The sequence below is a fragment of the Crinia signifera genome, unplaced genomic scaffold, assembly GCF_055691185.1.
Source record: "Crinia signifera unplaced genomic scaffold, ASM5569118v1 HAP2_SCAFFOLD_207, whole genome shotgun sequence".
Classification (NCBI taxonomy): Eukaryota; Metazoa; Chordata; class Amphibia; order Anura; family Myobatrachidae; genus Crinia; species Crinia signifera.
The window spans coordinates 50,328-62,414 of NW_028142100.1; the positions used below are offsets into that span (position 1 = coordinate 50,328).

The window sequence follows — 12,087 nt, forward strand, 5'->3', positions numbered from 1 at the left end:
ATTCTAGTGCCCAACAGACCTGCGGAGCAGTGACAGGGGGGATAGGATTCTAGTGCCCAACAGTCCTGCGGAGCAGTGACAGGGGGGATAGGACTCTAGTGCCCAACAGTCCTGCAGAGCAGTGACAGGGGGGGATAGGATTCTAGTGCCCAACAGTCCTGCAGAGCAGTGACGGGGGGGGGGGGGGGATAGGACTCTAGTGCCCAACAGAATAGAAATGAATGTCTTCTAGAACTCATACTTGGGCAAACAGTGGCAGGGGAACACTCATACGAAGCAGCTATACAATGTTCCCGCTGGCAAGCGCTGGCTGAGAGGGACTCCATCAGACTGGGATGCCCGATGGAGGTCACTCGGCAGCTGAACAGCGGAAACCCTGCATGTCTCTGCTTCAGAGAGATGGGCAGGGTTAGGGGAAGCGGCAGCGAAGAGCTCTGTCGGAACGGGGTGCACGAGCTTCTCGTGTGCGCGCACGCCCTTCCGACGGTTGGTGTGGCCTGGCGATTCTATCATCAGCTCTCGCAAAGATGAGCGGGGCTCCATCTGTATATTAGTGGGACTTAGCCAGGACCCCAGAGGGCAAAACACCAACTAATCCAGACTATGAGTGTTAGAGACTGGGGGGTGGGTTAGGCTGTGGGAGGGGAGGTTAGGTTTAGGATGGGGGGGAGGATTAGGGTTAGGCTGAGGGAGGGAAGGGTTAAGGCTAGGCTGCTGAGAGGGTTAGGCCACGGAGAGGGTAAGGCCGCGGGAGGGGAGGGTTAGGCCGCGGGAGGGGAAGTTAGGTTTAGGCTGCAGGAGCAGACCCAGGACATACTATACACACTACATAAAGGGCCTGGCAGCAGAACGCTATGGAGTTAGGACTACTCCCATCACAACGTCCCCGGTGCAATTACAGACACTATGAAAACAGGGCAGGCAGAGGAACACGGATGGGCCAAAGCAGGTGGAGGAACGTGGTCAGGGTCGGGGCCGGCAGAGGAATGCGGATGGGCCAAAGCAGGTGGAGGAACGTTGTCGGGGCCCGCAGAGGAACGCGGATGGGCCAAAGCAGGTGGAGGAACGTGGTCAAGGTCGGGGCCGGCAGAGGAACGCGGATGGGCCAAAGCAGGTGGAGGAACGTGGTCAGGGTCGGGGCCGGCAGAGGAACGCGGATGGGCCAAAGCAGGTGGAGGAACGTTGTCAGGGTCGGGGCCGGCAGAGGAACGCGGATGGGCCAAAGCAGGTGGAGGAACGTGGTCAAGGTCGGGGCCGGCAGAGGAACGCGGATGGGCCAAAGCAGGTGGAGGAACGTGGTCAGGGTCGGGGCCGGCAGAGGAACGCGGATGGGCCAAAGCAGGTGGAGGAACGTGGTCCGGGTCGGCAGAGGAACGCGGATGGGCCAAAGCAGGTGGAGGAACGTGGTCAGGGTCGGCAGAGGAACGCGGATGGCCTAAAACCAGTGGAGGAACGTGGTCCGGGTCGGCAGAGGAACGCGAATGGGCCAAAGCAGGTGGAGGAACGTGGTCAGGGTCGGGGCCGGCAGAGGAACGCGGATGGGCCAAAGCAGGTGGAGGAACGTGGTCCGGGTCGGCAGAGGAACGCGGATGGGCCAAAGCAGGTGGAGGAACGTGGTCCGGGTCGGCAGAGGAACGCGGATGGCCCAAAGCCAGTGGAGGAACGTGGTCAGGGTCGGGGCAGGCAGATGAATGCGGATGGGCCAAAGCAGGTGGAGGAACGTGGTCAGGGTCGGGTCAGGCGGACTCTCTCCTCACTTCTCACCGTAAGACAGAACAGGGCACGTTTTAGTTAAAAAAACAATAATAGGTGGCGTGTCACGCACAGTATCAAAATTACAAAAACCCCTTTTAAATAAATACATCCACCCCCAAATCAATTAGTTTCCTTTATAGGTTAATTAAGATATCTGGCGCTAAAATATTCATAATGAGCTCATGTCCAACCCGTCTATCTGACGCATACACCATAATTGTCATCCTCTCCCTATAACACAACCACTACCCGCTGTAGCCGGACCACCTGGCGGCCAACCCCAGAGCACATAGCAGCTGCTGTCAGCATGGCCGCCACCAATGGGTGAGGCCTCCTACAACTATTAAGGCCGTAAAAGCCTAGAGACTACCTGGGAGGTGGAAGCCAACAGAGGGGTGTTGCGTCAGCCTGTAGCAGACGAGATCATTAGCTCCTCCCATCTGGTTCATCTATATGCATTCAGCATACAACCCCGAGTCCTCATTTCAGGTCTCCCAAAGCCAAATGCTGTCATCTTACATAGGAGAGACCTTTATCTGGTAACTAGGGGGGGGGGGGGGGTTGATCTCATATGGAGAAGACTTACAGATTATACACGAATACTAGACTCATCCAATGTACTACTGGTGCCTACGCATGAGGCAGTGTGCAAATTGTCACCGTACAAGGTGCAGCAGTTGGGGGGACAGCCAGCAGAGGCCCATGTGTGCAGTTACAGACGACAGGCCTGTTATACAGTGCATCTAAAGTATCTATATCACTCTCTGGAAGCACCACAAATGACAGGCTGGCCAGGCCAATAAAGCGGCATTCTGTGGGGTGTGCGCACAATCAGATTATCTTTGGTCTTTGTGCGACTTATATAGGATAGAAAATTCTACAAGATCATTCTTAGGTCACTAGAACCCACTGAACGGTGCCAGAGATGCCTTTCCTATATGTTCTCCTCTGCCCGCAAAGGGTTACCATAAAGTGGTTAACGCTAGCAGAAAAAACTATCCCGCCAAAGAAATGTTTCCACGGAACATATACACAAACACATATATATATATATAAAATGGCAGCTACAACATAAAAAGGAAAAAAAATAAATCAAATGTGGTTTAACCGCAAAATGTACACATTCTCACATAGCTCACAATGAGCCACTATTGTGGGAAAACACCAGTCTGCCAACTGCATCGGCACAGCCCATACGGTACAGATCCCACGGAACGTTTGGCAAGAAGCCATGGAGTTGGTACAGTATCTTACAGATTTTCCATAGATGATAAGTGCAAATCAGTATGCCAAGGGGTAAGAATGATCAGTACTGAGAAGATGGCTTTGTAGAACCATCACTTAGTCTGCCTCTGGAGAATCGGCAAGGTTCACCTCAGAGGGGTGGTGACTGGTCTCCTCCTCCAGCACTAGCTCCTCCTCCTCTATATCCACAGCTTCTGGTACCACCATGGACTCATCATCATACTTTGCTATCTTCCTGGGTTGGGCCAAGGAGGAGTTCTCCAGTGATTCTATGTCCTCAATGCCGGCGCGGTAGTGAATCATTAGCAGAGTGAGGGCCTGAAGCCTCTCTCCGGACTTAGACAGGGCAGCAGAAAGCAGGGCTTTCCTCCTCGCATCTGTACTTTCTCGCTCTTCTTTGACAATTGAATTGTTATGTTCCAACTCCTGATCTATTTCATTCTGAAGCTTGTCCAACATGAACTCCAACTTCTGAATCCGTTCTTCAGTCGGCAGACCTCGGTACAGGTCTCGGCCAATTTCTTTGACGGCGATGAAAACGCTGTCATCCAAACCCCCCTCTTTCCGGACTAATTTCCCAGAGCCTCCAGCAGACCGCTTTGAGGGACTGCTAGCCCCGCAGGTCTCTGTATCACTGCTCTCATTGTCTGAGGTGTTTGGCGTTTGTTTCGGTGACGGTTCAACCAAGTCACAACCTTGGTCTGGCTGCCGGGCTTTGGCAGCTTGCCTTAAGTTCAGGAGGCGAGAACTGGTGTTGATGATGTGTCTGGTGATGCCCGTAGTTCTGTTTCCTAGAGATTTGGACTCCAGGTCAACTCTCTTCTCCACAGAAACACAGTATGGGTTTTCTGCAAGGCATTTTTCTTGGCATTTTTTGTGGCAGACATAGCCACAGATTATGCACTGAGATGCAGCCTTCGTCCACACTTTTTTTTTACAGTGATCACAGAGAGTTGAATTCTGAAACTGAGTATCTTGAAAATTGTGTTTTGGTTCAGACAAATTAGCAGGGGTAAGCAGAATCTCTTCTTTCTGAAGCATGGTCATGTCATCTGGAAGGCTAGGATCCTTCTCTTTCTCCTGGAGAATACTAGAGCTTTCTGACTCTCCTTCCATCAAGTATTTGAAGTTTAAGGAAATGTCCCCATAGCAGAATTTCTCATTGAATCCTTTATGCATGCTTAAACTTCTCAATGCAGTTCTACTAACTGTGGCCTTCGGTTCTGGGGGGTTCAGCCTGAAGTTGGTAAGGTACTCCAGAGAAGATGTGCAAAGGCATTCTAAAGAAATATCTTCAAGTCTGATACTGACGTGCCCAACGCAGCAAAGACTGCCAGTCTTAAGAGAGTCTCTGCACCAAAGAGCTACATTCAAATATCTGTGGTGGCTTTCCACATCAAATATGCAAGAGGCCCTTGTCCAACGACCTTGTCGACTCTTATAGAGAGTTTCTGAAGATTCCCAGGTATGCTGTTCTTCTGTACTGTCCTTTGTACTGGTAGAACTTTCAGATATCTTGTCCTTTGCAGCATCTTGCTTCAGGGACACAGGTTTCTGAGGAACAATCTCTTCCATTAGATCCACTTTTCCAGATTTCTCAGCTGGCTTATCACCATTCACAGGAGGTGGAGCTGCTTTATCTAGTTTGTCAAGTAAGGGTTCAACACATTCAATAGTATTCTGATTTTCACAGGTAGTTAAAGTAAGCTTAACTTGAGGTCTTGGGGGTACTGGTGGCTTGTTGCCAGATCCTGATGATACTTTGCTGGGCTGAGAAGGGTCTTGGGTTTCTGGGACAGTCTTTACAACTTTTGCCTGAGGCTTCGATGCTACTTGGTAACCTGGTGGATTTGGCTTACGACTTAGGATAGGAGATATGGATCCCAAAGACTTTGTGGAAAGATTCCCTACAAGGCGTTTAGGACTCTGATTTACAGGCAGAAAAATGTCATCTTTACTCTCCCCCGGAGGCTTCACTTCATTGGCTAGGTCCTCAAATTCAGAGTCCAACTCTTTAATTTCTGGATCAACGATGAGACTTGTTGAATCCTCCTCAAATGTTTGAGGAAAAGCAGAATCATCCAATGTCCCCAAGTTGTCATGGAACCCTACGCCATATTGGTTCTGTCCAGCTGGTCGTTCATAGAACAGCAACACTCTGTCGCCAGCCTGCTTAATGAGCTTTGAGGCTTGCACTGATGATGTAACCTTGATACCTGTTACAAAGAAACAAATATAAGTAAGGGAGATGAGGGTGGAGGGGGTGAGGTGGTATTTGGGCATTGGCTGAGCCAGTTACCCCAGCAAGTTCTCATTACCTCCTATCGCTATAAGACGGTCGCCTCTCTTCAGGTCTGCTCCAGCAGCAGGAGAGTTGGGGGTCACAGTCTCCACACATACATGTCCCGTGTCCCCATCTCTGGCCTGGACCATAATAAGACCAATGTTCTGTGATGTCCCTTTAATCAACTCCACCTGTCGGACAGACACAAAAAATTGAAATGTTTTACAATTCTCAACACTACACTGACAAAATGACGTTTACACTTCGATGACTAGAAAGAACAATGATCCAGGGCAGGATAGGGGGTGTGGGGGACGGGCAACAATGATCCACGGTAGGATAGGGTGTGTGGGGGGGAAGATACCAATGATTGAGGGTAGGATAGGGGTGTGGGCGGGGAACAATGATCCAGGGCAGGATAGGGGATGTAGCGTGAATGTTTATTTGCTCAAATAGAAGTCCTGAAAAGGACTCTCCCCTATGGAGGCACTTCATACAAGATGATGTTACGGCAAGAGGATACAAGCAGATGTACAATATACACAGGACAGTAGCCCTCTGTTTATCTTACTCCAACACACACAATACCACAGGGGATACGTCCACCCTGTTCTTTCCAACCAATCACATTAAGTGCCAGTTGTGCATGAGTTGGGCACGCACATGTTTATCATTGTCCTCTATGACAGAGGGGAGTGGTTGGTCTAAAGGTGCCCATACACAGTGCTTCATGCGGCACAGACGCTTCCATCTAGCCGATGGTTAATTCTGTGCTGCCTCGCGGCAGTCCCCAGCCTTATGCACCCAAGCCCCTGCTGGCGGCTCCCCCTTTTCCCTGGCACGAAGAGGTAGACGTGCTGTCCATGAGCCGGCTTCCGACACTCAGCTTCCAACAGTGCTACTACAAGCAACGCGTGCTAGGCTCTGGAGGGTCCAGACTCCCAGCTGCAGCGCCCTGCCACTGCCAACTCACAGGCCCCCCAGGGGTCCTTTCACTGACCCACTGCAGCCCCCACTGGTGGTCCGGGGCTGCAGCACCTCACATGTCGGGGCCAGCCCGGGAGACCGCTTCCTGACCTCCCTCTCCCCAGGCAAACCAGGGTGGACATGGCGGGCTGCATCGATCGCAAGAGGGGGAACCAGGGCCTTGGAGCCCACACCTAGCACCATCAGTATATTTGAAATGAGCACTCGGGGCGCTGGGGCTGAAGAGGTTAACTGTGGCCGCCATTAACCACCTGGCTCTGGCCTATATATATATACATATACATACATATACATACATACATACACACACACACCAACTTGCATAGGTGCGACACTCCAACTTGTGCAGTATCAGGGGGGGTGCCCACCTAGATAGCTGCCTAGGCGCTGCGCAGCTCAGCGGGTACGTGTTCCCTGTGTGATAACTGTACTGTCCCTGCTTATATTGTCACCTACCTGGCTGCTGCAACGACCAGTGGTGCCGCTGATGGCTGCCTAGGCGCTGTGCAGCTCGGCGGGCATGTGATCCCCGCAAGTGATGTCTAAATGCTCTGAATGTAATGTGTATAATGTCTCAATGGAATGTATGTAATGTCTCCCTAGGATTATATCCCAACGTTCAATGCACCTTGATAAAAAACCCACGGGGGTTTGAAACGTTGGGATATAATCCTGGTCTGCTGTTTATTTCATACTGCGAGTGCCGCCGTTCATCCAGTTTCTACAATACGCACCTGCAGCTTGAGACCAGTGCATCTAGGCGGGCACCCTCCCTGATACTGCACAAGTTGGAGTGCCGCAGCTATGCAAGTTGGTATATCTATATATGCCTTTGGTGAGTGCCTACTCCAGCCAAGCTCTATATATCTATATCTAGCTATCTATCGCCCTTCGTTTGACAGGTAAGTAGTGGCTGCCTCACCCAACAGCCAAAGAGAGGCTACAAGGAATATGCAGAACAATGGTGGGATGGCGCCGTAACAGGTTATATCATCTCTAAATAGACCTCTTTCACCTGTGTTTCAATTGTTGTCCCAAAGGCCATAAAAAGTGTTTATTAAAAGGTCTCTTTTTGTCAAAAGTAAAATTCTGCATTTTTCAATACAGAATAGATGTTCACAAACTGAGTCACCCGACACGTTTCGTCTCAGGCGAGACTTCATCAGGGCTTAGCGAGTCCACGGTGATACGTCAACAAAAGTGGATATGTTCCACAAATACAAGTGATGTAACTCATGAAAGACCTTATGCGTTATGAAAGAAAGTTTCTATCAGAGCCCCACCTGCCACTGTGAGGGCAATTACTATTGGATGGTAGCTAGCCCTGCACAGAAGTCATCTTTTGAGATGTTCTAAAAGGGCAAATACCCAGATTTTTAAAGTCACTGAACTACTCCAGTATGATCTATCCCAACTTTCGTCTTCAACCTTTGTACACTACTTTATCAAGTGCTTAAGGATGTCATAGGCTTCGTGCCATTTCTGTTTTCATGCATTGTCATAGGAAAGCTTATGATATTCCGAAGCCTGGTCCCCGGTAAAAATGGGGCATGGGCAACGGGGTGCGGGTTGTGTCCCGGCGCACAGGCTGATACTGCCTCACCCCCTCTGTTCTCTACTTGGTGCGGGACCAGGGCCTGGGTACAAAAGTACCCGCTCCTACATTGCAGCTCAGCCCGAGAGATTTCCAGCCATACAACTGAAGGCGTTAAAGACCTGTAGGGGTCCATTCAATGGAAAATATTTTCACTTTACAAAAGTTTTGATAATTGTATAAGCATAAACTTTCCAGATCCTTTGGACGGGCCTTAAGACTAGAGTATATATGAGTAGGCGGTCGGTCCAGCACTGTGGATAGAATGATGCTCCGGTACCCTCCGTGGGCAGTAAGGTAGAGGAGATGAATCAGAAAGCGGCTCTCAGAGTCTTATAGGAAAACGGGTATTTCAAAAAGCAATAAAACACATGCTGCGGTCAACATTTTGGGGCTCAAATGTCCCCTGGTGGAATAGTGCAAACCTTCTTACCTTTATAGAACACCTGTGGATTGAGGACAGTCACAGACGCCCCTCCCGCAGTCCGGTCTGCGTTCCTCTAGCTTCCGAGTATAGGCCAATGTCACTTCCTTCTGGCAGAGTTGCTGCGGTAACGGGTGGACGCCTCCCCTAACCCGAGCGCATGTGCAGAGCGGGACAGCTTCTAAACACTGCGCTTCACAGTCTGGAACCACTCGCTGACACAGGAGACGGCAGAGTCTATCCGTTGCCGTGGCAACCCCGGCAGCAGGAAATAACGCTTGCCTAATCCCGTAAGCTCCACCGGACTGCGGGGGGAAGGGGGGTATGTGATGGTCTTCAATCCACAGGTGTCCTATAAGGGCTTGCTGTATTCTACCTGGTTTGCCTTAAAGAAGGGGACATTTGAGCCCCGATATGTTGGCCGCACAATGTTTTATTCCTATTTGAAATACACGTTTTCACATAACACTCTGTCTGATTCATCTTCGAGCGAAAGCGAGAGCGAGAGAGAGAAAGCGAGAGCGAGAAAGCGAGAGCGAGAGCGAGAAAGCGAGAGCGAGAAAGCGAGAGCGAGAAAGCGAGAGCGAGAAAGCGAGAGTGAGAGAGAGAAAGCGAGAGCGAGAAAGCGAGAGCGAGAGAGAAAGCGAGAGAGAAAGCGAGAGAGAAAGCGAGAGCGAGAGAGAAAGCGAGAGCGAGCGAGAGAAAGCGAGAACGAGAGAGAAAGCGAGAGCAAGCGAGAGAAAGCGAGAGCAAGCGAGAGCAAGCGAGAGAAAGCGAGAGCAAGCGAGAGCGAGAGCAAGCGAGAGCGAGAGCAAGCGAGAGCAAGAGAAAGCGAGAGAGCGAGAGAGAGAAAAGGAGAGAAAGAGAAAGAGAGCGAGAGCAAGCGAGAGAGAGAGAAAAAGAGCGAGAGCAAGAGCAAGCGAGCGAGAGCAAGAGAGAGAGCAAGAGAGAGAGCGAGAAAGCGAGAGAGAGCGAGAAAGCGAGAGAGAGAAAGCGAGAAAGAGCGAGAAAGCGAGAGAGAGAAAGCGAGAGAGAGCGAGAAAGCGAGAGAGAGCGAGAAAGCGAGAGAGCGAGAAAGCGAGAGAGCGAGAAAGCGAGAGAGCGAGAAAGCGAGAGAGAGCGAGAAAGCGAGAGAGAGCGAGAAAGCGAGAGAGAGCGAGAAAGCGAGAGAGAGCGAGAGCGAGAAAGAGAGAGCGAGAGAGAGAAAGCGAGAGAGAAAGCGAGAGCGAGAAAGCGAGAGCGAAAGCGAGAGCGAGACAAAGAGAGAGCGAGCAAGAGAAAGCGAGAGCGAGAGAGAAAGAGAAAGCGAGAGAAAAATAGAGAGCGAGCGAGAGAAAGCGAGAGCAAGCGAGAGCGAGAGAAAGCGAGAGCAAGAGAAAGCGAGAGCAAGAGAAAGCGAGAGCAAGAGAAAGCGAGAGCAAGAGAAAGCGAGAGCAAGAGAAAGCGAGAGCAAGAGAAAGCGAGAGCAAGAGAAAGCGAGAGCAAGAGAAAGCGAGAGCAAGAGAAAGCGAGAGAGCGAGAGCAAGCGAGAGAGAGAGAAAAAGAGAAAAAGAGAGAGAGCGAGAGCAAGCGAGAGAAAGCAAGAGCGAGAGCAAGCGAGCGAGAGCAAGCAAGCAAGAGCGAAGGCAAGCAAGAGCGAAGGCAAGCAAGAGAGAGCGAGAAAGCGAGAGAGAGCGAGAAAGCGAGAGAGAGCGAGAAAGCGAGAGAGAGCGAGAAAGCGAGAGAGAGCGAGAAAGCGAGAGAGAGCGAGAAAGCGAGAGAGAGCGAGAAAGCGAGAGAGAGCGAGAAAGCGAGAGAGAGCGAGAGAAAGCGAGAGAGAGCGAGAGAAAGCGAGAGCGAGCGAGAGAAAGCGAGAGAGCGAGAGAAAGAGAAAGCTAGAGAAAGCGAGAGCGAGAGAAAGCGAGAGAGCGAGAAAGCAAGTGCGAGAGAAAACGAGAGAGCGAGAGAAAACGAGAGAGAGCGAGAGAAAGCGAGAGCGAGCGAGAGAAAGCGAGAGCGAGCGAGAGAAAGCGAGAGCGAGCGAGAGAAAGCGAGAGCGAGCGAGAGAAAGCGAGAGAAAGCGAGAGCGAGCGAGAAAGCGAGAGAAAACGAGAGAGAGCGAGAGAGAAAGCGGGAGCGAGAGAGAGAAAGAGCGAGAGAAAGAGAGCGAGAGAAAGAAAGCGAGAGAGAAAGCGGGAGCGAGAGAGAAAGAGCAAGAGAGAGAGAGAGAAAGAGAGAGAAAAAGAGCGAGAGAAAGTGAGAGCGATAGAAAGAGAGAGAGCGAGAGAAAGAGAGAGCGAGAGCAAGCGAGAGAGAGAAAAAGAGAGAGAGCGAGAGCAAGCGAGAGAGAGAAAAAGAGAGAGAGCGAGAGAAAGCAAGAGCGAGAGCAAAAGCGAGAGCAAGCGAGCGAGAGCGAGAGCAAGCGAGAGCGAAGGCAAGCAAGAGAGAGAGCGAGAAAGCGAGAGAGAGCGAGAAAGCGAGAGAGAGCGAGAAAGCGAGAGAGAGCGAGAAAGCGAGAGAGAGCGAGAAAAAGCGAGAGAGAAAAAGCGAGAGCGAGAAAGAGAAAGCGAGAGAGAGAAAGCGAGAGAGAGAAAGCGAGAGCGAAAGCGAGAAAGCGAGAGAGAAAGCGAGAGAGAAAGCGAGAGAGAAAGCGAGAGAGAGAAAAAGCGAGAGAGAGAAAAAGAGCGAGAGAAAGCGAGAGCGAGAGAGAAAGCGAGAGCGAGCGAGAGAAAGCGAGAGCGAGCGAGAGAAAAAGAGAGAGCGAGCGAGAGCGAGCGAGAGAAAGCGAGAGCGAGCGAGAGAAAGCGAGAGAAAGCGAGAGCGAGCGAGAGCAAGCGAGAGCGAGAGCAAGCGAGAGAAAGCGAGAGCGCGAGAGCAAGCGAGAGAGAGAAAAAGAGAAAAAGAGAGCGAGAGCAAGCGAGAGAAAGCAAGAGCAAGAGAGAGCGAGCGAGAGCGAAGGCAAGCAAGAGAGAGAGCGAGAAAGCGAGAGAGAGCGAGAAAGCGAGAGAGAGCGAGAGAGAACGAGAGAGAGCGAGAGAGAACGAGAGAGAGCGAGAGAAAGCGAGAGAGAGCGAGAAAGCGAGAGAGAGCGAGAGAAAGCGAGAGAGAGCGAGAGAAAGCGAGAGAGAGCGAGAGAAAGCGAGAGAGAGCGAGAGAAAGCGAGAGAGAGCGAGAGAAAGCAAGAGCGAGAGCAAGCGAGAGCGAGCGAGCGAAAGCGAGAGAAAGCGAGAGCGAGAGAAAGCGAGAGAGAGCGAGAAAGCGAGAGAGAGCGAGAGAAAACGAGAGAGCGAGAGCAAACGAGAGAGCGAGAGCGAGAGAGAAAGCGGGAGCGAGAGAAAGAGAGCGAGAGAAAGAAAGCGAGAGAGAAAGAGAGAGCGAGAGCAGTATCTGCGTGCTGGAGATACAGATTGGAGGGTGTTAAATAGCCAGACTGACGAACTGGCTAATTAAACCCTCCAAATGTGTATGTTGGATGTAGAGATCTTTGCTTGTATAATGCTTCTGGTACTGCAGGTACTGTGTGGACTGATACACAGATGGCGAACCAAAGGCCCATACACACTTGAAGATTTTCATTTCAAAAGACTTTGCCAAAATCTCTGAAAGATATATTTGTCACCAAAGCAGTGCGTACACACTGAGCTATTTTCCCCAAAGAGCAAGAGATTTTCAGGAGGCGAAAGACTTTGCTGAAAATTTTTCATATAAAAGGCTATTTACATAATGGGCAGGGTTTGTATTCCAAGGGTGGGAGCAGGGGCCATTTTATGCAGTGCATTTCTGTTCTAGGGGCCTGATTCAGAACTGATCGCTGGGCTG

At 51.0% G+C, this 12,087-nt stretch overlaps 3 protein-coding genes across 3 annotated transcripts in view; 1 reads left to right on the plus strand and 2 right to left on the minus strand.

Moving 5' to 3' along the window:
• Positions 1-668: 668 nt before the first annotated feature.
• LOC146053796 (uncharacterized) lies at positions 669-2,195 on the minus strand. The gene is made up of 3 exons (XM_083168027.1): positions 2,126-2,195; positions 1,496-1,752; positions 669-1,342 (listed from the first exon to the last, which is right to left on the minus strand). Exons 1-3 carry the CDS (start codon positions 2,193-2,195, stop codon positions 905-907), a joined length of 765 nt encoding a protein of 254 aa, XP_083024153.1. The 3' UTR covers positions 669-904.
• A 121-nt stretch (positions 2,196-2,316) lies between these two features.
• The window catches only part of PDZD8 (PDZ domain containing 8), a 95,402-nt gene continuing 85,631 nt past the window's right edge, over positions 2,317-12,087 (minus strand). Inside the window, exons 4-5 of the mRNA XM_083168025.1 lie at positions 5,319-5,475; positions 2,317-5,216 (exon numbers count right to left, since the gene is read on the minus strand). Of these exons, the coding sequence (XP_083024151.1) occupies positions 3,097-5,216; positions 5,319-5,475 (2,277 nt within the window). The 3' untranslated portion in view covers positions 2,317-3,096. The remainder of the gene's footprint in view (positions 5,217-5,318; positions 5,476-12,087) is intronic.
• LOC146053791 (uncharacterized) lies at positions 8,591-11,812 on the plus strand. Its single transcript, XM_083168023.1, has 3 exons — positions 8,591-9,332; positions 9,458-9,952; positions 10,917-11,812. Exons 1-3 carry the CDS (start codon positions 8,619-8,621, stop codon positions 11,691-11,693), a joined length of 1,986 nt encoding a protein of 661 aa, XP_083024149.1. The 5' UTR covers positions 8,591-8,618; the 3' UTR covers positions 11,694-11,812.